Below are 27380 nucleotides of genomic sequence, written 5' to 3' on the forward strand. Positions count from 1 at the left end.
GCTGCTGGCCGCGCTCGGTTCACAGTCGCAGCGGCCCGCCCCCGCTCTCCGGACCTAGGCAGGCGGTGGCCGCTCGGCCGCTCCCGGGGCCACATGGCTGAGGGGGACACAGGGAGCGACCAGAGGCAGGTGAGGCCCCGGCGGGGAGCCGACCTTTAGGCTCGGCTCGGCCTCGCCTCACCGTTCCGGGCCTCCTCGGCCGAGGGGCCTCTGTCCGGGGCCGCCCCCGGTCTCGCCCGCACCGCCCGCGCCGGAGGCCGCGCCGTTCGCTCCGCCGCGTCCCATTGCCCCGGCGCTTGATCTCAGCCGATCGCTCTCGGGCCGGCCGCTTACGGGCGTCGGCGCCCTGGGCCTGCCTTGGGCGCTGTCATCGTCAACCATCAGCACGCGATTGAGCAGCTCCCGGCCGGAGGCAGAAACCCGGGTTCTACTCCCCGCCCTGTCCCCGCCGGGTCACCTTGGACAGGTCACTTAAGATCCGTTTCTGCTTTCGCAAAACGGGCAATAATAACACAGACCCTGGAGTCAGTGAACCTTCCTCCTCTTGGCGTTGAGCTTTCCCCAGCGCGTGGCTCACGTGGGCACTCTTAAAGCTTTTCCGAATGCGCTATGAGGACAAAATGAGACGATACAAAGTTGAATGTGTACTTTGCTTCCCATTTTTACCTTTAGGTCCGGTTTTACTCTTCTTTAAGCCGAAACCAAAAGAGTAATTTCTGAAACGTTTCGAGGGTTTGATGACCAAAAACCCCAACAACCGCCCAGCCTCGTGCCCAAATTCAAAACAGAAACAACGAAGGAGATAGCCAGTAGTAATACAGGGCGAATATAATAAGTAACAGTGCCACCAGGGAGTGGGGGCGTGGGGTTACCTGTTAAAAAGAGAAGGTGGAGCAGAGGAGTTATGTTTATCCTTTCACTTGTAAATCTCACTGCAGGATATGGGATTGCATGTATATTTTGGCTCAGTAGTGGTCAAAAGCACAGTGATGTAGTAGCAAGGCTGGTGCCAGTCATTGCAATCGTGTCTGGTACCCAGAGAGTAGAACATGGTGACCGGCTGCTGAGAACGTTTGGTATCGTTCATTCAGGGATCCTTCATCCAAGCTGGTGATGTTAAATACAAATACCTTATAAAGCAATAAGGAAAACTCAGGTTTTTAGGGTCGGTGCATTCTTTGACTTTTTTTCCCCCCATCAACCTCTTTCAGAATGAGGAAATTGAAGCAATGGCAGCTATATATGGCGAGGAATGGTGTGTCATTGATGACTGTGCCAAAATATTTTGTATTAGAATTAGCGACGATATAGATGACCCCAAATGGACCCTTTGCTTGCAGGTATTTTTGCCCTTCTCTACAGCCATTTTCCAGTTACAGTGTTGACTCTTGTATGATTGACTGCTATTGTATTCCTCTAATGATTATTCTTGTGTGACTTGTTCTGAATAGTCTTTGTTGTTGGCTTTTGTTAACGACTGATGATCTAAACGTATGGGTAATTAAATCTCAGATCACTCTCAAGTAATGCTTTCATAGATGGTCTCAATCTTTTCTCTCCCAATTATTTTATTTATTTAAGTGTTCTTAATGTACCATTGGCAGACTTGAGTTTCACTTCCTTTCACTATCCAGTACGTTTAATAGAAGAGAGTCTAAACCTCGGAAGATGACTAACATTTAAGAGGAAGAATAGGTTAGTTATTTAGATGGTTCATAGAGTAGATACTCATTTCTTTGTTAGTTGGGAATCAGTTGTGGTTAGGCTAAATGAAAACATCAGCTATGGCTTTCTATTTTAATGCTTATTCTTTGATGACTGCCTATACTTCCAACATAAAAGATGCCAAATTGAGTTTTTGTCAGTGTTTGTTTTTATAGTAATACTGATTTGAAAAGAAACGTGCATGGTTCTCTATTAAGTGTTTGCTATTTAATGTATTTAATAGTGTCTGGTAGGATTTTTTTTTTTTAATTTCTTCAGAAAAATATCTGGAACATGTTATAATGCCGCTCTTTCATTTGGGGTTGGGGTATAATGCCCCTATTTCAGTTTTTCTTTTCCTTTTGTCTTTGTCCTCCCCACTTATTTTCTAATTTTCATTGCTTTTATACTTTCTCTGCAAATAATGATCTCCTTCTTAAAAGATTGGCATCATCTTAACAACATATTTAAGGCAGAAGCATAAATATGAGGTGGGAATTCTCTCCTGAAATTTAACAAAACAATGGTTTTGTTTCTTAGTTTGGCACGTTAGAAATCTGTCCAATGACTGGCTTTATGAATGTTGTTATTTTTGAGCCATGATGAAGTATAAGCAGATTTGTTTTTAAACTGCTTTGTAGGTGATGCTACCGAATGAATACCCAGGTACAGCGCCACCTATTTATCAACTGAAGTAAGCTATATTTCTACATTTATATTTTTTTATAAAAAGATTATACTTTTCAAAGATTGTTTCTCTGTACTGTACATTGTGTTTATATAGACTACCTTATCAAAATGTATATAGAAATTAAAAACACCTTTTGGAGTTGATGTAGAGCATTTAAACTTAAAAATTAAATTATGTAAAAACACTTTGAAGTTTGCCACTTAGTATAAAAGAGAATCAGAGGATCCATAGTGGGTAAAATAGCTACAGAATTGTCTTTAGAGACGGGGGGAAATCTTCCTCTTTAGACAACCTAGCAATCTAGAAACCTTGGCCTATAGAGTTGCTCCTAACCTGATTCTGCTGGCCTCGCCAGTTCCTTGACATGCCTCTGTGTAAGACGGCCTGCCTTCCAGGAATCACCCATGGTGCTTGTCCTGCCCTTGTTGTGGAGGAGCCATCTCAGCAGCCCAAGCGCAGTCTTAATGAGTCATGACGTGTTGATTTCAAGTAACCTTTGATCCAGCTTGCCCGCTTGACCTACTAAGCTGTGTAAACCTGTGCAGACAGAATTGCATTAAATCTCAATTATAAAATTTTTACCTTCCAGTCGGATTGTCTTTTGTATGAGTGTTTTAAAACCATAGCGGTAAAATTTGCTATTACTCATGGTTCTGTAATTTTTCATTTTTATTGACAATGAAAGATATTATAGAATGCTTGTAAACATCTGTGCCCTTTTCAGAAAAAGTTGATTATTTCTTTTACAGTCATGTGGCAACTGACTTATTTGTTAGAGTTGTTTTTGAGACACCAGTTAGAAAAAATTGGGAAGCCCTGATAGTGTGGCAAATACTGCGAATCTGGAAATTTAGATTCTGGAACCTCCTCTGCCACTTAGGTAAACTAGGGCAGATTGATGATATCCTATGAACTCCCCTGTTTTTTAAGCCATATTTTAATTGAATAATAATGGTGTTGGCTTCATCATGGTTTTGGGGGAGGAATAAATGAATTAATGCCAATGAAAGCATTTTGGAACTGTATCGATTTATACAACATAACATAACATTTTGATGAAAATAGAAAAATTTTTAAAGTTAAATAAAACCAGTTTGTCATTAATCAGTATTTTTTCTTTGAGATATAAACACAATCTTTGAATAATCTTCTTTATTTTGTTGTATTTAATCTTAGTGCTCCTTGGCTTCAAGGGCAAGAACGTGCAGATTTATCGAATAGCCTTGAGGAAATATATATGTAAGTGATGGATGATTAAAAAAAATTCTATGAGTGACTCTATTGTGGGCCTTTGTTGGAATCATGATATGTTAGGGCCTTTTCTAAACTTTTTGTTAAGCTGCTTTTCCATTAACAAAAAGAATATAGTTGAAAAATCCTTGAAAGATTGGTTGTATAATGTAATTTTATGTATACATTTGATACGAATTCTGCTTAGAAACAAAAATACACTATTATTTAGAACTAATAGCTATAAAGACACTTAGCCAGCTTGTGAAAGTAAATTCAGAGATACTGCTCTTATTTTGCTATTTTCATAGGCTATGTTGAATGAAACTGGTAACAGCAGAATCCTAAGCATAATTATTCATTAAACTACTATATATTTTTAATGGTAATGTTCTTGTATTAGGCCATAAGACAGAGAGTCTATTGATATACTGTATTTTTCACTCTTTCATTCATTCAACAAATGCTATATGGCAGGCATTGTACTAGATCCTGGATACGCATAATTAGCAAAAACAGAAATGGTCCCTGTTTTCATTTAGAATTTGCAGGTAGGGGAGATATTACTCATAACATTGTAAAAATGAATGTCACACTGCAGCTGTGATAAGTTCTGTAAAAGAAAGATTTGCAGGTAGGGGATTATTACTCATAACATTGTAAAAATGAATGTCACACTGCAGCTGTGATAAGTTCTGTAAAAGAAAGATATTAATATACAGTACTAATTGAGTTTGAAAGAAGTCCTGACCTAGTCTAGGAGGTCAGGGATGGCTTGTTTGACTTAAGAGCTGAGTTACGTAAGTGAAGATAACTCCAGTGAAGGGCCACAGCATGTGCAAAGGCTCTCTGTCAATGAGTTTGGCACATGTCAAGATACAACGTAATGGTGGTATTAAGTGGGAAAAAAGAGGGAAGGAGAGAAGGGAACATGGTGGGAAAATGACCTAGTAATAAGGTAGGCAGGGGAAATTATGGAGAGTCCTGTAGGCCATGTTGAGGATTTTTGTCTTTATCCTAAGGCCTTTGGGAAGCAGAGAAGAGTTTTAAGTGGTGTGATGCCATGATAAGATTTTCATTTTGAAAACACCATTCTGTTTCTGGGTGAGAACTGATTGGAAGGGAGCAAGAATAGATGTGGGATATCAGGAGGCTAGTGAAGTAGTCCAGAGAAGATATTTCTGTGATTTGGGTTAATTTTAATGAGATACATTAATTTAGTACAACAAATAATGTTCTGGAACATCAGTTTTACCAGGAACTGGTAAGGATCTTCTTATATGTTGTAGGTGGCTACCCCATTTGGCACAGTGAGAGAACCCCCTTTGTATCTGTGGGATCTAGACAAGGTTTCTTTTCCTCACAGAATATTTAATTTAAAAATGCTAAGTCTTCATGGAATTGATTCTATTTGTTCCTTCCTAGAGGAAGTGTGGTCTTCCTTGAGTTCCTAGGTTTACACTTGACTCTGGAAGTAACCAAGAACTGGACATATCAATGGGAGAGGCCCCCATTTAGTGATTCCATCATCCTCAGCATATAAATATTACATGTTTTCTCAATGAAATGTTTTCTGATACCTGTCCCTGACCTTACTGGCCACTCCAACTTTTGTGCCCCCAACAAACTTCTTTCTGTAATCTTTTATTTATGCCTATTTACCAATTTATCTTCCCCCTAAAGTAGAATAAGATAAATATACTGCAAATTTGCTCACCAGTGATGTCGTAATTATACATCTTACAGTCATTTTTCAGTTCTTATCTTACTTGACCTCTGTAACTTTTGGTGGTGTTGAACACTTTCTCTTCTTGAAAAATCTTCCAACACTTGGCTTCTATCCTGTTAATCATATTCATCAATTAGATTTTTCTCCTATCTATGCACAATGTCATGCACTCTGAAATGGCTTCCCATCTGCCTTTTTTCTGCCCCAAAAGTGCCCCCCTTTATTAAGAGATACCCTCCTATAAGGACACAACTTGCTGTTCTCCCTAAGTAGTTCACTTGAGCTACTAGAGAATTAGGAAGGATCAGAAATAACAAAGGAGTTTGTTCTAAAGATAGGATATGGTTCATACTGTCTTGTTTATTAAAAACACTTGAAAATAACCCCAGTCCAACAGTAGTATTTTCACACATGTGGTCTAAATAGAAATATACATTCAGTTTTTAAAAGTTTTGTGTGACAACTTTTAATCATATTTTCCCATAAAATCCCAGCAGGGGGCAACAAGTGAAAAACACTATTAGTCACTGAAAATTAAACATTTTAAATGTATGGATATAGTTCTTAATGTTTATAGTTTCATTATGTTCTAAATATTGTAACATTATCAAGATTTTCATATTTATTTGGCATCGTTTTGAATGCTAAATTTTATTTTTGCCTAGATAAGAAGATGAACTATGTTTTTTCTTATGTAAGGAGGGACAAAGTCTGAAAACTAAGTCTTTCCAGTAAATATTTTATGAGTATCTCCTATACGCTCGCACTCTGTTAGGAGTTTGGAATTTAAAAATTAATATGGATTAATTGTGTACCAACAATATAGTGACAGTTACTGAGAGGTTTGGACCAAGTGCTATTGTTTTTAGAGGTCTCTGGGCATGTGGTGAGGTTGTAAAGGAGGGTTCCATTTTGAAGGTGACCTTTGGGTGTGGTGTTTGGCAGGTGATCAGAGGGGGAGAGATTTTCTGATAGAAGGAACTGCATGAGCAAAATCATGTAGGTGCGAAGCAACCTGGCATCTTCAGAGTTCAGCAGATAGTTCAACATGCCGGGGATAGAAATTGAGGTAGATGTAAGAAAAAAGAACCTGTAAGCTGGTAAGGAGTTTGGGCATTATCTTATAGGCTGTAGGCATTTCAGGCAGGGGAGTGATGTAATGAGATTTGTGTGGCAGTGTGGAGGGTGGGCTGTGAAGAGTTTGAAGGGACACCGTAGGAAAAGCAGTCAGTAGCTAGGAGGGAGGTAGTGGAAACCTTTATGAAGGCAACAAGAGTGCAAGGGAGAAGAACGGTCAGTTAAAGAAGTACTTAGGCACATAAACTAGGATTTGGTGATTGTGTAGACGTAGACTCATTTGCTTATCATACCTTATTTTTGTTTAAACATTTTACATACGGATATTTTGAATATATGAAAATAGTTTAATAAAACAAAAGGTAAATAACAGATTTAAAAATACTTTGAACATTATACTAATTGGTGTTAAGAGAAAATGAAAAGGATTAAAATTTTTTTTAATTTGAATTTATGATAGTCCATTTCAACACTATTTAATTTAAATCCAAGGAAATGATTAATTTCCCACAGCTCTTCACATTCTGATGTATCATGAAGTCTTAGGTTTGGAACTTGGAGAGTGAGGCTTGTCAAAGCAGAAAGTGCACTGGACCAAATTAAACAGGAAAGGAAAACTTTCTTCAAGACTATTGCAACAGGGGAGAGGGGCAGAACTCAGTCTGAACTCAACTTCCTGAAACAAAAGGCAGTATGGTTTTTAAGGGCTGGGATGAGCTGTAGAAAAGCACTGGGGGATGCTGGGGGGAGGTTGATCAGTGAGAGTGTCCAGCACATTAAGTTTCTTCCTGAGTTTGCAAGTGTGTTTCTCTGTGATTAGGCTATCTGTGTTTGCAAATTGTGGCTCATCAGGAGTTAGGCCCCTACCAGCCAACAGAGACTGGGAGATAGGGCACTGTCTTCCTTGATGACTACATTTCAAAAGAATGGCTCCCAGGTCCTTGAGAAAGACACTCCTAGGTTCTAACACTGACAGAACTTCTAAAAAGATGTCCATAATTCCAAAGGAGCAAAGGAAGAGAGGTCAGGACCTAGAGCCAGGAAGCTTAGCCTGTCTGAATTTTAGTCAAGCTGATGTTAAGGCTGTCTTTGTCAGGCTTCTGGAGTCAGTTTTTGAAATAGTGTGACCTTTTTCTCGTCTGTAAAATGAGGATAAAAGAATAATATCATTGTAAGGATTAAGTGACATAATCCATGTAATGTATTTTAGCACTATATAATAGCAACTTTCAATTTTGTTGTTCTTGTTAGAAGAATCATCTCATCCAGTTTTGTCATTTTGAAAATGAGATGATGGAAACTGAGATCAAGTGATTTGTCTAGGTCACACAACTTAGTAGTACATTGTAGTGAATAGCTTTACCCTTAAGTCAACAAATATAAATATTGGAAAATTAAAGATACAAAAGTTAGAGCCACAAGTAAAACAAGAGTCACAAGTAACTTGCCTTCTGTTTGGATCATTCTGAATTGGATAATAGTTATTTAAGTGTATTTAATCGCAGCATATCTCAACTAAAATATCAGTTTTTAATCCAAGTTGATCTTTTATTCAGTTTGAAACAAATTTTGTTCTAGACTTTTTATATTCAGCTACTTTACCATAACTTAATTTCATAAATAAAAGCTTAGCATCTCACCCTATAATGAGTAGTTCTCAGATTTTGTACCAGTTTTTAGGATTCAGCTGACTTCCTCAAGGACCATTGGGTGAGAGGAAGAAGGGCATAGGAGGGAAGACTACAGCTTCTGTCTGTTTCTGTGAGAGATTTCATTACAGCGAAGGCAAAAGTTTGAAAACCACCAAATCTTAGTCTGTAGTTAAAAGATATGAACAATCAACTATACTTGAATCAAAAAGATATGAACAAACTATTGTCATGAGAGAAAACACAAATACAGCAGTAATAACAACAACAATAAAAACGCCCAAACCACCATCAGTGATAAATTTGGGGGTCCAAGGGAACAAATAATTTAATTTTCATTTTCTTTAGGAAACGTTTCACATCCACTAGAAGTTCCTTAAAATGGATTTCAGGAAGTCTAGTTAAATACTAGGGAAGAAGGAAGCATTTAATAATTGATTATGGGCAGAGTGCTGTTGTATATTGTTCTGCAGGAAGCCATGGGCCAGAGGAGAGGAAATTTGGAGTTAAGGTTTAATTTCTTTATTATTAGGAAAAATTACCTATTAATTGTGAAAATTCTTCCAAGGTATTTTCCATCGTCCCCTGCCCCCAATAGTCCCCTAACAACAATAACAACAAATCTGAATGTGAATATATATATATTCACAGAGGGATGATTTTCCTGTCTCAAAGGGTGGTTATGAATGAGGATTAAGTGAAGTAACAAAGCATTTTCTACGTCTTATATAGTAGGTGTTCAATATACACTGGATATTAGTGCTACTACTTTTGGTGATGATGATGTGATGAATTAAATAGAATGAGATTAGGGGATGGAGAGAATTACATATAAAACCATACATTTGTAAGGATAATAACTGTAAACACTGAGACAGGGGACCCCATTTTCTCATTCACTACCATACCCCCAGGGCTGCACGTAGTACTTGGTGTATAGGCAAGGCCCTTAAAGATCTGTTGAGTGAATTAAGATAGGTCCACTTGAAAAGAGACTACTTTTGTAAAGTAAGGCAAGATGCTGTAAATCTGTTTTATAGGTGAGGAAACTGAGACTCAGAGTTCAAGTGTCTTACTTGCCTAAGGACACAGCTGCTTGATAGGAGAGCAAAACACAGTGGGCGACCTGAGCTTTGGAGTAAGTCTACATTCACTTTCTGGCTCTGGACTTCTTACTGCTTATTGTCTTAGACAAGTTAATTGATCTTTCTAGGTCTGCTTTCTCATCTGTACAATGGGGAAATAAAACCAACTCTATTAGACAATTATGAGCATTAAATGTGTTGATACATATAATGTACTTTGGGCTTAGTATATACTCAGTACATTTTACCTTTCTCTGTCTGTATACCTCTCAATCTTTTATTGAGAAGAGAGGATGGGAGTAGGAATTGTTTAAAAGAAACTCAACCAACATTCTCAGTTTTTTAAAACCTTTCCAACTGACTTTTGCTCTCTCTAAATAAGACAGGTTGCCAAAGTACACGGAGGATTGTTTTAGTACTCAGGAGTTACGGGTGAGATGGAGGGTTTGAGGATACAGAATTATTTGAAAACAGTGTTGTTTTCTTCTGTATGCTTGCTTTGAAATTTCCCTTTGGGTGCTGATGAGTGATGATAAAAAGATGATGGTTTCAAGAGCAACTGTTAGGGGAAGGAGGTAAGGTGTTATGAAGTAGTATGATGATTTCTTTAAACACACTTATTAAAACTTATCTAAAATTAGTGTCATCTCCTAAGAGTAGACACTTGGGCCTTTATTTTATTGCTGTTGCCATCATTTAACATAATGCTATGGACGTGAACTATGACATGTTCTTTTTCTCAGTGAGCCTTTGAGATGGATTTAATTATCTGAGGCAGCCAGACAGCTATTTGGAACCAAAATGAATCAATTTGGGCAATAGAATACTTTGTCCAAAACAAAATAAAAATATAAAGTTTTCCATTGATTGTCTTTTAAGTCTTGTAAATTGGCTTTCTGAGGGAGTTTCACAAATGCTTTGTATTCTTATTTGTTGAAATAAGTACATAAAAAAAGTGGTTTGAAATTGTTCAAAAAGTTTAGAAAAGCAAGCAATGACTGGGCATCAATACTACAATTATATTCGCTGACAGAAACTAAATCATATTTATATCTATCTTAATTCATCCAGTTCAAGTTCAGAAATTTTCTTTCCCCTCTTTGGTTGCAACTCTTCTACTTATTTTAAGTGAGCAATGTTAATTTTAATTTGGGAGCCAGTTGGAATTTTTAATGTTGATGTATTAAATACTCATCCACAAATGTTAGTAAATTGCATGTTTTTATAAATTCCTCTTTAAAAGGCATGGCTAGGGAATTCCCTGGTGGTCCAGTGGTTAAGACTCAGCTCTTTCACTGCAAGGGCCTGGGTTCAGTCCCTGGTCGGGGAACTAAGATCCCACAAGCTGCACGGCACAGCAACCCTGCTCCAAAAAAAGGCACAGCTAGATTGCATATAATTTCTTAGATTGTAAATATGTCTATATTTTCTTAAATTTGAGAAGGAAATTTTTTTAACATCTTTATTGGAGTATAATTGCTTTACAATGGTGTGTTAGTTTCTGCTTTATAACAAAGTGAATCAGCTATACGTATACATATATCCCCATATCCCCTCCTCTTGAGTCTCCCTCCCACGCTCCCTATCCCACCCCTCTAGGTGGTCACAGAGCACCGAGCTGATCTCCCTGTGCTATGCAGCTGCTTCCCACTAGCTATCTGTTTTACATTTGGTAGTGTATATATGTCCATGCCACTGAGAAGGAAATTTTTAATAACACCTTTTCCCCCTGAATTTTGTTTAGACAGAATATTGGTGAAAGTATTCTTTACCTGTGGGTGGAGAAAATAAGAGATGTCCTAATACAAAAATCTCAGATGACAGAACCAGGTAGGTTTGCTCTTTTAATTTACAGTAATTAAATTTTCATCTAGATATTTTCATTGAAACTTTTAATGAAGATCTGTATGCTGTTTTATGTTATTATATGATAAAATATGTTTCTCTGGAAAGTTCTTTACTCATGTAAATATGGTTATTTCTTTCTATAAGCTTTAGACTGCTTGGTTTCATATTACTATAAACTCTTATAGAAATAGAATTTTATGGTTAAAGAACTTGGGTCAAAAATCTTTGCTTTCTTGGGGCTTCCCTGGTGGCGCCGTGGTTGAGAGTCCACCTGCTGATGCAGGGGACACGGGTTCGTGCCCCGGTCCGGGAAGATCCCGCATGCCGCAGAGCAGCTGGGCCCGTGAGCCATGGCCGCTGAGCCTGCGCGTCCAGAGCCTGTGCTCTGCAACAGGAGAGGCCACAACAGTGAGAGGCCCGCGTACCGCAAAAAAAAAAAACAACAACTTTGCTTTCTTTGACTATTGTTATGGTAATATGAACCATGTAACATTCTTCATGAATTATTGGACTATATAAGTTAGATATTAGCTTCACATGAGTGTAGTGTTTATAGAAAAAGAACTTTGGGAAACACACTGACCAGTATTTAAGATATAAAAATTGACTTTGAAAGTTGATTCTTTAATTGAGATAGAATTCACATACCATGATTATTCACTCTTTAAAATGTATAATTCAGTGGTTTTTAGTTTATTCCAAAGTTATGTAACCATCACCACTATATAATTTCAGGACATTTGAAAATTGAAAATTGATATTTTGCTCTATTATTATAGTTTTATTGAATCATAATATACAACAACATAGAAATTTCTTATGTTTTCTATTTACTTTGCTAGTCTTTGTTCCAGTTACTACAAAAGTCCTTTAGAGAGGAAAATTACTAAGCCTCACTTTATTTCCAAATAGAGTTTTATTATTATCACTGATAGAATTATTTTCAATTTGGGGAGAAGGGGGATTAAAAAAAAAAACAAAACCCAATAGTCTATTTACTAATTTTTAGAAGGTTATTTACATGGAACCAATTATTAAGGATTCCCTTACCAAAATCAGTATGGATTTAAAGTTGATAGAAATATATATTTTTTCAGAGCATTTTACTGTTTCTCTATAGAAGCAAATGTTTTTACTGTTTCCATTAAAATCAAAGAGATAAATGGTCTGAAGATATTCTGATCTTGGGACAATATTTTTTTGAAGTATTTTCCTTGACTTTTTATGATTCATGTTCTGATTTTTGCAGCATTTCAGGGCATCTGAGAAGGGTTTTGAAACCTCAAAACAAAAATTGAGTTTTGCCAATCCACCATTCTAGAGTGTGGGATAATTGCAAAAATGTGGGATAATAAGCAAAAATTTAGGACTCCAAAAAGCTTGGAATCACTGAACTATTAGGAAATTTTTTAAATTATTGATCTTAAAATGGTATTTTCCCTTTCCCACCTATATCTATAATTTAGTTTAGCCACACTAAAAATTTTCGAGTTATTGATTTAGGTTGTATAATTTATAATTTGAAAAAAATTTGTTTAGAATTTTTTAATTAGAAATTTTCTAGACTTCATATTAAAATGGAAGGTTTAATAATTCTGAAAAATGAATAAGGGTATAAGCTAGTGATCAGGATATCTCATGAGAATTTTCTTCTCCAGGGTACCTACTTGACAAGTAATTTATTTTTATTTTACTATTAATCTTCAGTACATATTTATTCTTTACTATTTCATTTTTTCTACTATAGAAATATAAAATTTTTTTAAAATTTATTTATTTTATTTATTTATTTTTGGCCGCATTGGGTCTTCGTTGCCGTGCATGGGCTTTCTCTAATTGTGGCGAGTGGGGGCTACTCTTTGTTGTGGTGCACAGGCTTCGCGTTGTGGTGGCTTCTCTTGTTGCGGAGCATGGACTCTAGGCATGAGGGCTCAGTAGTTGTGGCTTGCGGGCTCTAGAGCGCAGGCTCAGTAGTTGTGGCGTACAGGCTTAGTTGCTCCACAGCATGTGGGATCTTCCCGGACCAGGGCTCGAACCTGTGTCCCCTGCATTGGCAGGTGGATTTTTTTTTTTTTTTTTTTTTTTTTTTGCAGTACACAGGCCTCTCACTGTTGCGGCCTCTCCCGTTGCGGAGCACAGGCCCCGGACGCGCAGGCCCAGCGGCCATGGCTCACGGGCCCAGCCGCTCCGCGGCATGGGGGATCCTCCGGGACCGGGGCACGAACCTGTGTCCCCTACATCGGCAGGCGGTCTCTCAACCACTGAGCCACCAGGGAAGCCCTGGCAGGTGGATTTTTAACCACTGCGCCAGCAAGAAAACCCCAGAAATGTTAAATCTTGAAGTAATTGTATACTATTTATACTTTTAAAAAATTCTGAACTAATTTTAGACTTACAGAAAAGTTGCAAAAAGAGTAGAAATAGCTCTGTTATATCCCTCACCCTGCTTTCCCTAGTAACATCTTACATAAGCATGTTATAATTATAAAGAACAGAAAGCAAACATTGGTATAATATTAACTAAACTAAAGAGCTTATTCAGATTTCACTAAGTTTTCCACTAATGTTCTTTCTGCTGTTCTAGAATTCTGTCTAGGATTCTTGGTTGCATTTAGTTGTTATTTCTCCTTACTCCCTTTTAGTCTATAAATAGTTCCCCAGTCTTTCCTTCACTTTTTTGACCTTTCATGACCTGACACTATTTTGTGGAATGTCCCTCAATTTGAATTTGTCCATTGTTTTCTCATGATTGGAGTAAGATTAGGCATTTTGGCAAGAATATCACAGAAATGATATTGTATCCTTCACAGTGTATTATATCAAGGAGCTAATGATATCAATATGCTTTATTAATGGTGATATTTACCTTGATCCTTGGTTAAGGTGGTATCTGGCAAATGTTTCCACTGTAAAGTTACGGTATTAATCAAGCATTCTCCAGAGAAACAGGCCAATAAGATGTGTGTGTGTGTGTGTGTGTGTGTGTGTGTGTGTGTATTATAAAGAGATGAGGAGGGAAGGAATGGTTGGGTGCGGGGAGAAGGAGGGAGGGAGGCAGGGAGAGAGAGAGATTGATTGACTTTAAGGAATTGGCTCATGAGATTATGGATGCTAGCAAGTCCAAACTCTGCAAGGTAGGCTGACAGCCTGGAGACCTAGGGAAGGAATGATACTGCAACTCAAGTCTGAAGGCTGTATGTTGGCAGAATTCCCTCCTCCTCTGGGGAGGTCAGTCCTTTTTCTTTTAAGATCTTAACTGGAGTCTCACTTGCATTATGGAGGGCAATCTGCTTTACCCAAAGTCAACTGATTTGAATGTGAATTCTATCCAAGAAATACCTTTACAGAAACATCTAGAATAGTGTTTGACCAAATATCTGTGTACCATGGCCTAGCAAGGTTGACATATAAAATTACCAGTTACTGTCTTTCCCTTTGTAGTTGATAAGTATCTTGGGGGAGATACTTTGAGGCTATGCTAATACCCTATTCCTCCTTAAACTTTAACCTACTGATTTTAGTATCCATTAGTGTATCTTATCAACAGTATTTGTAAACAATATGGTGTTTTAACAATATGGTGACTTTCATTTCCTTCTTGCTATGATTAATTGGAATTCTGAGAACAAGATGTCTCTTTTCCACATTTATTTATTTGATTACTTATATTAGTATGAACTCATATTATTTTATTTCGTGAGTTAAAATTCTATACTGTCATTATTTTGTTGCTCAAATTGTACCAGGTTTGGCCTTTAGGAGAGCTCTCAGGTAGGCTCCTGTGTTCTTTTTATAAGCTTCCATTGTTTTTTGAACATTTCTTTACTCTGGAATCACAAGATATTCCAGGATCATCTTGTATTTTCCTTGTCCCAACCCTGGAGTCAACCACTTCTTGTAGGAGCCCTGGTTCCTTCTGTTGAAGACTGGTGTCTAGAGACCAAGACTAATGGTTTTTTAAGTGTAATTTCTTACTGTCTTATGATCATTCATCATGTCTCATATCCACATAGGCCCAGACGTAAAGAAGAAAACTGAAGAGGAAGATATTGAATGTGAAGATGATCTCATTTTAGCATGTCAACCAGAAAATCCAGTTAAAGCATTGGATTTTGATGTCAGTGAAAATCGAACAGGTATAATGTTATTAGTTTATTTTGAGGAAAGCGGGATGGTAGCATTATGAATGGAATTTCTATACCATTTGGAATGGTATAGAAATTTAGTAAACTCACATTTTAGGAAATTCTTATTAATTTGTAGAGAATTGGGTTATTTTTTTTCTGTCTCCTGGCCATTTTGGTGTTTGCTAGGTCTATCAGAATGGTGAGGAAAAAAATAGAAATTTACTTTTTTTCTTTTTTTTTGCTATTTATCTGGAGTTTTGAATTAGTGGTGAGAGAAATTGAAACTAAGAAAAGCTGTGTTAATATTTTCAGTTCACATCCTGCTTTATATTTTTACTTTGAAATCCTTAGCTGTCTACTGATAGCTCAGAGTTAAATTTTAGTCTTTGCTCACAAATATAAATACAATAATTGAAGGTACAACCACTGAATTAAAGCTAGTGAAATGCCTTTAGGATTTTAGTTTTTGCTTAAGCAAATTTGTTCCATGATAAAGTAGTATTCAGCTTATGGATAGGTTGATGTGATAAATCAGCTCTATATTTCTATCAGAATGTATGTTCCATTTTAGTATTTTAAAATTTTGAATGATATAGTCAGTTTCCTCAAGTCTCTTACAAAAACAAGATAGACCAGAGGGAATGTTCATTCTCTTTGAAGGTAGGGAGTTCCCTATGCCATTATACAGTAGCTTTTAAACAGTAAATGAAAATTTAAAGCTCTTGCACAGTGTCTCAGTATTAGTGGAAGGGGACAAAGAAGCTGTGAATGAATGGGGAAGAACACCCAGTATACCTGCCCCTGTTTCACTCTAAGTAGTTCCCATTTTATTCATACACATATTTGCAGATTTGGCATAGGATGTCTTTTGGGAAAGAAGATCCACTATTAAAAGAAAAAGAGTGAAAATCGTAGTCATAATAAATCACATCCAGTTCCTATTGACCTTAGTAGTGTACTAGTGCAGTGGTCACAGTCTGTTCAAGAAGAGAACACTACTGGGGGAAGGAAGAACATCCTGCGTAAACCTGGCTTCTCGCCATATCCTGCCACAAACCAGTGCAGTGATTTTTGGCAAGTTATTTAAAGTGCTCCAGAAATATTTTTACACATGTTACTTGAAGTGTTTCATCACTTATAAAGCAAACTGACTTGGTAAGATTCAACAGATCAGTGAATAGAAATAGAAAAAAATTAAATTCTTTTTTTCTGAATAACTTTTCATCCTAAATGAGGCAGGTGCAGCAGCTAGGATGGTTGGTAAGTTTCTCATCTAAGTTAAGGGTAAAATTAATGGTTTCCAGAATAACTGGAAATCACAGTACTCGATGGAATACCAATTTGGTGTACTATTGAGACATTTAATTCAATCCTATGAAGTAGGAACAGTTTTATTAGCAGAAGACATTATATTACAGCTATACAAAATAAAGTCATAGATTTCCCAACCCAGAGGTCCATCAGCAGTAAAATGAATAAATACTCCATATTAGCAGCTGTCAATCTTTTTGGTCTCAGGACCTCTTTGTACTCTTAAAAATTAGATGTTATATCAACTTATACAACTGAAACAACTCCAGGATTTGAGTCCCAACCTACCATTACCACTGGGTGACCTTAGCAGGTGAAAATCATTTATAAGTCAAGTAGTTTTATCTTAATGTACAATATATTAGGAAACTTTTTACTTAAAATTATAATTTAATTTTAATAGACAACAAGTATTTGTTATTTGAGTTGATTTGCCATATAATACATCTCTCTCCCAACTCCCCCCACTATACCATTGCCAATTTTTCAGTATTTGAATGTAAGAATTTAAAAAATAAAAGTAATATAATTCTTTAAATTTATAGAAATAGAAGAATTACCTCCGATTGATCATGGCATTCCTATCACAGACCGAAGAAGTACTTTTCAGGCACACTTGGCTCCAGTAGTTTGTCCCAAACAGGTAAACTTACTGTGTCCAGTTCACTTTGATGTTGTTTTACCAAAGTAATTCAAGCAAATGGTTTTGCAATAATATCTTTGTTTATACTATTACATTTAATTTTCATGCAAGATAAAAATTATTTGCTAATTTTCTACCTCCAAATTATTGGGAATCATGGAATATTTGTTTCTGTTTATCACTGCTTTCAAAATTGTAGCCAGACTCTGATTAGGGCTTAACTCTCCAATGGATTTTCAAAGAAGAAAAACCCATTGTGGTGGTGTAGAAAATTATGATGCTTAATATCAATAGCTTGTTGAAAAATTATTTGTCTTATCATGTGAGAGTTCTATAAAACCTAGCCTGTTCTATTGTTGCCCAAGTAAGGGGACAGTGGACAGAGTGGTTGAGCCCAGTCTTCCCAACCTGAATTCCTTTTCCTTTCTACTTCCTGATTTTAGGTGGCCTGATATCCACCAAAGGATATTATATGGGAAAATCTTCAGTCAAAAATAGTATTCCTAGGTCTTTGTCTTTCTCAGTCTCTTTTCAGCAGAATCATTTTCTTCTTCCTTGCTGCTATAATCTAGCCTAAACTTTATTAATGTAAGAGACAATTTCAGTACACCTATAAAGTTAAATTAACCAGAAAAGTCTAACTAGCTTAGCATAGGTTTTAAGCATTTGTCTCTTCCCTTTGGTCTCTCCAAATTCTTCTAAAGCCCTGAACTATAGGAATACAGTTTTTTGCACCAGGCTGCCTTTTCACTCTCTTTTAGTCTCTGGAAGAGGAAGTTCTTTCCTTCATTGATTTGTGGTCAAAATAACAGATTTTGGTGCAAGCTTCTGGGCTTTTCTCTCAGGAGCCCTATTTTGCCCTTGGCCATTGCTCATAATCTTGTTGCCAGGGTCCTCCTTAGACATTCCATTCTCAATCTCTCCATACTGGATCCTTTTTCCATTTCTGATTATAGTCACTTAGACTTACAGGATTATAACTTGTGAGAGCTGAAATAAATCTGAGAGGTCAGTGTCTACTTTATTAATCAGGAATCTGGGAGTCTGAGAAGCACAAGATTGCACAATTTCTGATCCAAATTGGTCTCTGTATCTCCAGCTCGGTCTTCCTTACCTCCAGTATTTCTTCTGTGCCCCTTGCCAACTACCTTTCTAAAAGATCTGACCACGTGTCACTCCTCCCCCACATACCCAGTAATCTTTGCTGATTTCCATTGGCTACAAGGAAAATATCTAAATACATTATACAAGGCCCTTTGTGATAAGACCCTACTTTAATCATTCTGATACATCTTCTATCATCTCATTCATACTCTGAGGTAGAGCTACATAAAACTATTGGTCACTTCCTGAATCTTTCTCTTTTATGTCCCTGCTAAGGTTGACAGATAAAATACAAAATAGCTAGCTAAAATTGGAATTTCAGATAAACATTATTGCATAGGCCATACTTATAATTTAAAAATTTGTGGTTTATCTGAAGTTCCAATTTAACTAAGCATCGTTTATTTCTGCTTACTAAATCTGGTATGTTTGTACATGCTGTTTCCTCTAAGTGGAATGGCTTCTTCTTGCCCCACTCCACTCTTCCATTTTGATGCAGAACTGTCACTTATCTTTCAATACCTGGCTCTTGTTACCTCCTCTATGAACCTTATTTGACTCCCAGAGAGAGTTTTGGTTTTATAACATTTAGAACATACCATTATTCTGTACCTGTCACTTTGGTAAGTTTTCAGAGCTCATTTCTAGAAATTCTTATATTTTCGTTTAAATTTCTCTATACAGTATGGGGAAAATTTCTTATGTACAAGTACCTTGGACATGGTTACTTCTCAGATATTTGTTGATAACTGGTGGTCAAAAATACCAGGTCTATCATTTTTGTACCAATTAGAGAACCAGTTTTTGCCCCTAAAATGAGGAGAAAACTTTGGAAATGGCTTTTTCAGAATGTAGTTGAGTTTTTAAATAACTCTTGTTAATTTCACTACAATAGTATATCGATATGCTTTAAGGTTTTTTTTAGCATTTATTTACAGAGCAAATAAAAAGTATACATTAGTTTATTTACATTACTGCTGTTTTTAAGGTGAAAATGGTTCTTGCCAAATTGTATGAGAATAAGAAAATTGCTAGTGCCACCCACAACATCTATGCATACCGGTAAGTGATCATCACAATTTTAGGAATGTGCTTTGTAAAAAATGGGGGAAGGGACTTCCCTGGTGGCGCAGTGGTTAAGACTCTGCGCTCCCAATGCAGGGGGCCTGGGTTCAATCCCTGCTCAGGGAACTAGATCCCACATGCATGCCTCAACTGGGAGTTCACATGCCACAACTAACGAGCCAGCGAGCCGCAACTAAGGAGCCTGACTACCACAAGTAAAACCCAGTGCAACCAAATAAATAAATATTAAAAAAAAAAAATGGGGAAAACTGATGCATGATTTAAAAAAGCAACAACTATTATGTGATTTTTTTTCCACTGTAAAAGTAATAATCATGTGTGGAATATTTGGAAATGGCAGAAAAAAAATCAGAGGAAAAGTTAACCATTTTCTGCCATTAAGTGTAACTGATATTGTGAAATATTTTCTTTTTTATTCTTTTCAATGCTTTATTCTAGTATCAAAATTTTTCCTTAGTGTAACAAAAGCATTTTTCCATGTTGTTATAATTGCTTTACAAACATTATTTTAATGGCTGTATAATATTTGTTTGAGGCTCCATACCACAATTTATTTAACCATTTCCTTTTTGTTTTAGTTTTTCATTTTTTCTAAGTATTATAAAGAATAGTCCCGTGAACATCTTTGTGTACTTTTTGCATTATTTCCTCAGGATAGCTTCTGGTTGTTTCATATTGTTTTTTGAAATGAAACAGAAGTATAATCAAAAAGGAAAAAGGAATAGATTCCTAGAAGTAGAATTATCAAAAAGTATGAACGTTTTTGAAACTCTTGATACATACTGCCAAATTTTTTCTAACGTTTTTCTTTTAAACCAATTTATGCAGTGAATTAAGACTGCTTCTTTCACTACATGTCTTTTAGTTTTGAGTACGAAGGTTTTATAGAAATCTGCTGATTTGTTAGTAAAGAGATGAAGGGTATATTTTTTAAATATGCAGATTAGTACAGACTTACAGAACATAGTTTAGGACTAAAATAAATCAGAATATAGACATAGGAATTTGGTGCAAATTTAAAATGTGATTCAGACTATTTGTAAAATCTAGGCTATCTAAAACTCAAAAATCTCAAAAACATTTATCACTTTGGATAGGTGAGTTTTTAATATTACTAAGTCACATCCCTTTAAGTGCCCAATCTTACCAAAAAAACTATTTATTATTAGAGTATCACTACACAGAATTTTGGTTTTTCCTTAGTGAGTTAGGGTCATCAGTATAAAAATGAGGGATTAGACTGTGCTTGGTCTCAGTGATTAGAATGTGCTGTAAAAGTATTGATAGGTACTATTCATTCGTCCCACGTGTTTGTTGAGGGCTACTCTGTGTCATGTGCTTTACATAAGTTAAATCTAATTATTTCAGCAACTGTGCCACTGTAAAAAGGTTAACTTTTTCAAGATCACATAGTCGTTAAGTGGTAGAGCTGAATTTGAGAATCTAATTTCATTTATCTCTATCTTATTCCTACATGGCCACGTTGGCTGCACCTTCAACAGTTGCTAGACATGATACTGATCTTAAGTTATCAAAAAGTTAAATAATGTGCCGGATACTCTATTTCAGGCCCCAGATTTTTGTTTTTTTAAGTACTTGAGTATTTTTGCTTATTAATGGGTGATCTGCATGTAGCAGCCCCTCCAACTCACCCCCTTATATAATTGATGCTTGGGAATGAAGGAGCTTAGCTTGTCAGAATTGTATGTCAGATAACAATAAAAAGGCATAAAGTGGAGGCTTGAAGGACTCCACTGGGAGTTAAAGAAATAACCTTTATTTGGTACATGGACTTTGTGTTGTGTATTTTGAATGCTTAGGGTCCTTTTAAGGTTACTTCCTGGTTCTGGGGCTGTGTTCCTGCTTTGGAGTTATGGGGCACTCTTCAGGCTACTCGTACACACAGCTATCGGATGCTGCATCATTATCTTCCTGGCATGTGAGGAAAGGGTTAGTGAAAATGTCCATGGTATTTCCTTTTTTTTTTTAAACCTAACAGTACTGATTTATATAGTCAGATTTCTTCATTTGTTCTATAAAGTCAACCCCGGAATCCTTTTTGCCTTAAATTTGCCATATAAAATTTTGTTTAATAGTACTAACTTTCTTTTCTTCAAATGAGGCCAACTCTAAATAATAGTAGAGCTTGGTCATAGTAGGTGGGCAGTAAATATATGAGTGAATGAATGAGTAGATGGGAAGATGAATGCATGAATAGGATTGCTATAATAAAATTAATATAATTGACTTAGGTGTATAGATAAGGTAATATTTGGCTTTTTATCACCATAACTGGAAAGATATCTTTGCTATATTTGCCTAGTCCTAGATTGTACCATTTGTAAGGGCCTAAAAAATGCACTAGATGGCATACCTTAACTGGCACTGTTTTCTTTTTATAACTCACACTTATTTGCCAAGCTTATTCATCTGCAATGTAGCCCGTGCTAACTTTCTAGATAATTTAAATGGGTAAAAATACCATGATTTATCTCTGATACTGATAACTATCCAGGGGGAAATTACAGAGAAAAATAAATCTTATAATTCTTAGAATGGGGAAGATAGATAAATGTTTGGCAGCTAGAATAAGATGTTAGGAAAGTATAAAATATTAACTTAATGTTGGTTTTATCACCTCCATCTTTTCTATATACTTTTTTTCTCTTTCACTGGAGTTTAGGCTCTTTGATGACAGGAGTACACCACTTATTTCTTTTATACCATTTCATAGCGCCTATTATGTGCCTATAATGCTTATATACAGTTTATTCTCAGTAAATGTTTTTTAGTGACCATTCTCTATAATCTCAGCTTCAAGATTAAATGAAGTGGAGGAAGTGTCAGATGTGTAAATTCACCTTCCCATAATTGTAGCATTTCTGATTTAAAGGAGGTACCCTTGATTCCTAGCTTTCCAAAATATAAAAAGTGAAGCATACTGGATAGGAAATCATCAGTGAAAATATAGCTAATTTATAGTTCAAGAAAGATTTTTTTAAAACAAGTAATGCTGATTTTGGAAATAAATTGATGGCAACAAATATGAAGGAGTAACTTTTATTATTGAATACAATATTTCAAGGTTTTAAAGTGTAACACTGTCACGTGTATTTCTAGAATATATTGTGAGGATAAACAGACCTTCTTACAGGACTGTGAGGATGACGGGGAAACAGCAGCTGGGGGGCGTCTTCTCCACCTCATGGAGGTAAGTGTGAGTTAAACCCTGTTAATCCTGTTCTGTGAACCATAAAATTTCTCAACAAAATTCATTCCTAAATTCCATTTAGGAATAAGTAAATCAGTTAGCCTATATAACATGAGATACTTTGGTTTTATTAGTAGTTAGTTTTTGAACATCGATAGAGAGATAATTTTAACCACTGGATGTGGCGCAGAAAGCAAGAGGTTAATAACGAGTGCTGTGCTTTCAAGCTCTTTCAGTCGTAGACAATAGAAGATTATCTTCAGCTCTGGAAAAACTTATCCTTTTTGTTTTATGACAATTTCCTCTCCTCTATTTTCTCTGTTCTGTCTTTGCAGAACTCCTGTTAGTTGGATATTGGACTTCTGGGTAGATCCAGAATGTTTCTTTTTTTATTAAGTTGTCCATCTCATTGCCTTATTATGTTCTAAGACATTTTCTTGACCATCTTCCAAAATTTCTATCAAATTAAAATTTTTTTTAGCAACCATGTATTTAATTTTCAAGAGTTCTTTCTTGTTCTCTGTTTTTCCCTTTTCATAGTGTGCTGTTCTGCTTTTATGGATACAATATCTTCTAAAATTTTTCTGAGTATACTAATTAGAGTTTCTTTTTTTAGATGTTTTCTTCCTTAAATTTTTCCTAGTCCATTTTAGTTTGTTTATCTTGTCCTTTCTCTTTCATGCTGCTGGATTTTCTTCATCTGTCTGGTGATCATTGATTGTTCATTAATTTTAAGAATGGATTGGTTTTTTCCTAAGGTAGTTGCTATAGTTTCTTCTGCTATTGTATGTGGAGGTTTGTTTTCTAACCAGGCCCTTTCCTTGATAGGAACTCTGTGGGGGTCAGGCCTGTAGACTGGTGGGCTTCACGTTAAGGGCAGCATTTGACAAAGGTCAAACTGAGGAAGACCTTACTGGTAGGCACTAGTGATTACTCATGCAGCCCCAGTTCTCTCTAGCTGTTTTGTTCAGAAGCAGGTTTTGTGTTGCTGTTTGACCTAGGGGTAAAAAACTGCCTAAGCTAAGCTATTCTGGTTGAAGTCACCAAGAACTGGAACCCCACTGCATGATCTCCCCTTCACTCTGCCTGGTGGTCCCCAAGTTTGCAATTCAAGGACACTGTGGAGCACAGTGTTTGTTTTCCAAATTCCCTTCTCATTCTAACATTCTGTCCCCTGAATTGTTATAAATCGCACTCTGCTTGCTCATGGTTCTGCCATTAAAGTCGGGGAAATTTTATGTGCAATTTTATGTATGGGTTTTTTCATTTTTCTTTAAACTCACATCTGTACCTGTCTATATTTGTATGTAATTATGCTTCTGAAAATAACAGATTTTGAATGTGAGAAATGTCATGGTGGTGGTATCACGCTGGTATGGAGGGATTTTGCTAGGACCAGATCGCTTCAAACATATCAACAACTGTGCCAGAAACATTCTAGTGGAGAAGAACTACACAAGTTCATCAGTAAGTGGTTACTGATATTATATCTAGAGAGTTTCTCACCACTGCCTGTGAAATTTAAAAAGAAAAACGAAAATTAAGAGTGAAGCAGAACGAGTGAGGTGCATTAGAAAAACCTTTGGACTAGGAAACTGGAAGCTTAGGTTTTAGTCAGAACAGTGTGATTGACCAGTTGTGTGACCTTGAGAGGATCACTTCATCTCTTCAAACCTTAATTTTGTAGATTCATGGAGTTTTATAAAAACCTTAAAGACCAGTTAGTTTCCACTCCCTAAAATTGAGACCCATAGAAGTTATAGCTAATGCTACAGTGAACTGGATAGTCTATAAAATTCTAACATTCTCTGTTAGTGTCATAGTGTATCCCCTTTCCCCTGGCATGCCTTTAGATGCCTTCTTCCTTTATACTTCGAGGTTTTTTGTCTCGTATTTCGGATATGTTCATATCTCTTTTATTTAAACTTTGGAAAATTACCAATGGATTAAATAGTATTGAGAGGAACTCCCTGGCTGTCCAGTGGTTAGGACTTTGCACTTCCACCACAGGAGGCATGGGTTCAATCCCTGGTGAGGGAAGTAATATCCCACAGGCCGCACGGTGTGGCCAAAAAAAAAAAAAAAAATACACGCACACAAAAAAATAATTAAAAAAATAAACGTATAAATAATGTTGAAATTACCCAAACATAAATCTGTTAGATAACTGAGATAAATGAGTATTTTCTTTGATTATCCTTGATTGTTTCAGAAATATTAAAATAGACTATAAATGAAAGAGCCCTGTAAAACAGAAAGATGGTACATATGGAAGTAATTATACTTTCACTATTATACATATTCTATATGACTAGATTTAAAAGTCCTAAGCTAGTACCTTCATATAAATGTAGGAAGATACTACATTGATTTATGTCTTTTTCAGGAGGAATCATCTAAGACTTTGGGAAAGAACAAAAAAGTAAGAAAAGACAAGAAGAGGAGTGAACATTAATACCTGAAACTGTATGAAAGGTTAATTTGCCTATAATCATATACAAATCCCACAGTCATCAAGGAATATGTTGTGCAGAGAGAGAATCCTGGACTGTTCAAGTCAGCCAACTCATTGGGGACACCAATATTATCTTTTCTTCTTTGGCTGTATCATCTGCCAAAAATAGAGAACTTGTGATATTTTCTTGAGTGTTTCAGGCTGATTCAGAAGGATTAATTTGAACTTAATCACCACTTCATATAATTTTAGGAAGGTAACAGTTGCCCAGGGCAGTACCTGAATTAACTGTGCATTTCATTACATGTCAAGTGCCTTTGTTAGGTGGGGAAGAAGTGTCTCTAGAGGAATATAAATACCTGATTTCTTGTCATCGGGATTCTCGTTTTGTTAAATGAATATCACCTTTTACTGCTTTTTACTGCTCCGTATGGCTTATTGAAATAGGGGCTCATTGAAGATTGATCTTAGAGAGTTTCTTCTTGTGATTTTAGTTCATAAGTATGTCACCTTTCATTTTATAGTGCTCATGGAGTGATGGATTAAGTGAAAATCCAGGAGTATCCATCTGCAGTTATGTGCTGAAGTGATAATTCATCTAACAGATTCATTAGCATAAGTGTTATGCCTCAGTTTCTGTCGCAAATTGGTGATTGTGAAATTTCAAAAAGTGATTTTCTAGTCTCTACTTTTTTTGTTTAATTCTTGTACTGTTAAGCAATAAATATGGTGTGCCTGTAGTCTCCTCCCACCGCCGAAATGTGTTGGTGTAATATTCTGGTTTCTTTTAACAACCTGGAAGTACTTTCTTGTGATCTTCATTGAGAAATTAGAACTATGCCAGAAGCTGTGCTATGGTTAACGGAACATTTATGGAATGGGGTAGAGGTGGCAGAACACCACTGGTGTAAGGTGAGATGTGTTGTGTAGTTCTGTAAATGTGATGCACATTTCCCATCCACACTCCTCCAGCTACCTTTCTCAACTCCATGACTTTGTGGAGAGAAAGCAAATCTTTGATTGGAAAAACAGAAAATCCCTCTTTTTTTCCATCTTCCTTTCATCAGTGCTTTATAAAAGTTCCTTCTTTCATCTGCAAGTTGTGCAGTTTACCTCTAGGCATCTAGACAATAAATTTATCCATGAGATATAAGTCATTAACTGTTCCCTTTTAGATAATGATTGCAAACAATTATTAAAAATTATTAATTGGTCACAGATTTACTTGAGATTCCCTTCCAAAGAGAGGGAACAGAAATAAGGAAGCAATTTGGGATGGTGCTGGAACATGGAAGACATCAGAGAAGAGTGGACACAGATTTTTTTCTATTCTCTGATGTTTGACCTTTAAGAGATCTAACATCCTAACTTGGTATTTTTAATAAGAATCTAGTAAACAGCTTTACACTAGGATGGATTTTGAGAAGTAAAATCTGTATTGGTTGTAAGTGTGTTTAATTGTTGTAACATATTTATTTAAAACACTTACCTCAGAGTCCATGAAAAAATTAAGTATGTTTTATGTATTAACTGTTAAAATAATTAAAGACCATTAATTAACATTAAAAATAACTTCACAATTTTGGCATGTCAAAACCTGTGAAAGAAGATATAAAACAGTAAGAATTGCTGCTACAGAAAAATGAATGTGAGTTAATTTTTCTGCAACACTAAATTTGAATTCCCTTTTAGCTGTTTTATCCAACATTTATTTAGGTCTTTATAGAAAACGTTTTTATCTCTGATCCCATTTTCCCTTATTAAAAAAATATTTTTGCTTCTTTCTTTTATTAACCACATTTTCCAGACTAAAAAACCCTAATATCCTTTGCCCGAAGTCAGATAGTAAAAAGGAGAGACCCAAAAGTCTCCAATTCTGGAACGTGAGTTATTTTACACTCTTTATTATGGACCCCTAACTAGTTATAGTATCTTTTTGTCTATTTAAAATTTGTCTGTTTAAAATTTTGTCTATTTAAAATTTTTGTCTATTTAAAATTTTGTCTATTTAAAATTTTGTCTATTTAAAATCTTACAAAGTAGCAAGTAATGGGAATAGCAGTATGATTTGGAAGTATATATCATGAAATATATGGGAATAGCAGTATTATTTGGAGGTATATATCATGAAACATTTGATAGATACCTATTTGAAGAGACATTATATCAAACTAATCACAACCAAGAAAGAATAGCATGAAGCAGATACTGTTTGAAGGCAGGTAAAATTTATTGCAGAAATTGTATAGTCACCTGTAATTCCACTGTCTAGAGATAACTGTCATTAACATTTGGTATGTACGTCCTTCTATTTTTTTCCTATGCATGATTTTGTATATATGGCTATTTTTCTTTCCATAAAAATGGTACTAAACTGTATATACTGTTTTCTATTCGGCATATTTCATATAGAAGTATATTGTTAACATT

General features: G+C 36.0%; 1 protein-coding gene across 4 annotated transcripts; it reads left to right on the forward strand.

Moving 5' to 3' along the window:
- IMPACT (impact RWD domain protein) lies at window positions 1–27380 on the forward strand. 4 transcript variants are annotated; one of them, XM_082667723.1, is made up of 12 exons: window positions 1–129; window positions 1212–1340; window positions 2346–2398; window positions 3572–3634; window positions 10910–10995; window positions 15027–15149; window positions 16997–17094; window positions 19187–19260; window positions 22405–22495; window positions 23828–23962; window positions 24882–24970; window positions 25475–27380. In XM_082667723.1, the coding sequence occupies exons 1-11, from the start codon at window positions 94–96 to the stop codon at window positions 24948–24950; spliced, it is 957 nt and encodes a 318-aa protein (XP_082523849.1). In that variant the 5' UTR covers window positions 1–93; the 3' UTR covers window positions 24951–24970; window positions 25475–27380. The 4 variants fall into 4 exon arrangements, 3 of the variants coding, with proteins under 3 accessions (XP_082523849.1, XP_082523848.1, XP_082523850.1); XR_014297544.1 differs by lacking the exons at window positions 24882–24970; window positions 25475–27380 and adding an exon at window positions 21105–21234 and having other exon boundaries at window positions 23828–23884; XM_082667722.1 differs by having other exon boundaries at window positions 24882–27380.

The sequence above is a fragment of the Grampus griseus genome, assembly GCF_964374135.1.
Source record: "Grampus griseus genome assembly, chromosome: 12".
Lineage (NCBI taxonomy): Eukaryota > Metazoa > Chordata > Mammalia > Artiodactyla > Delphinidae > Grampus > Grampus griseus.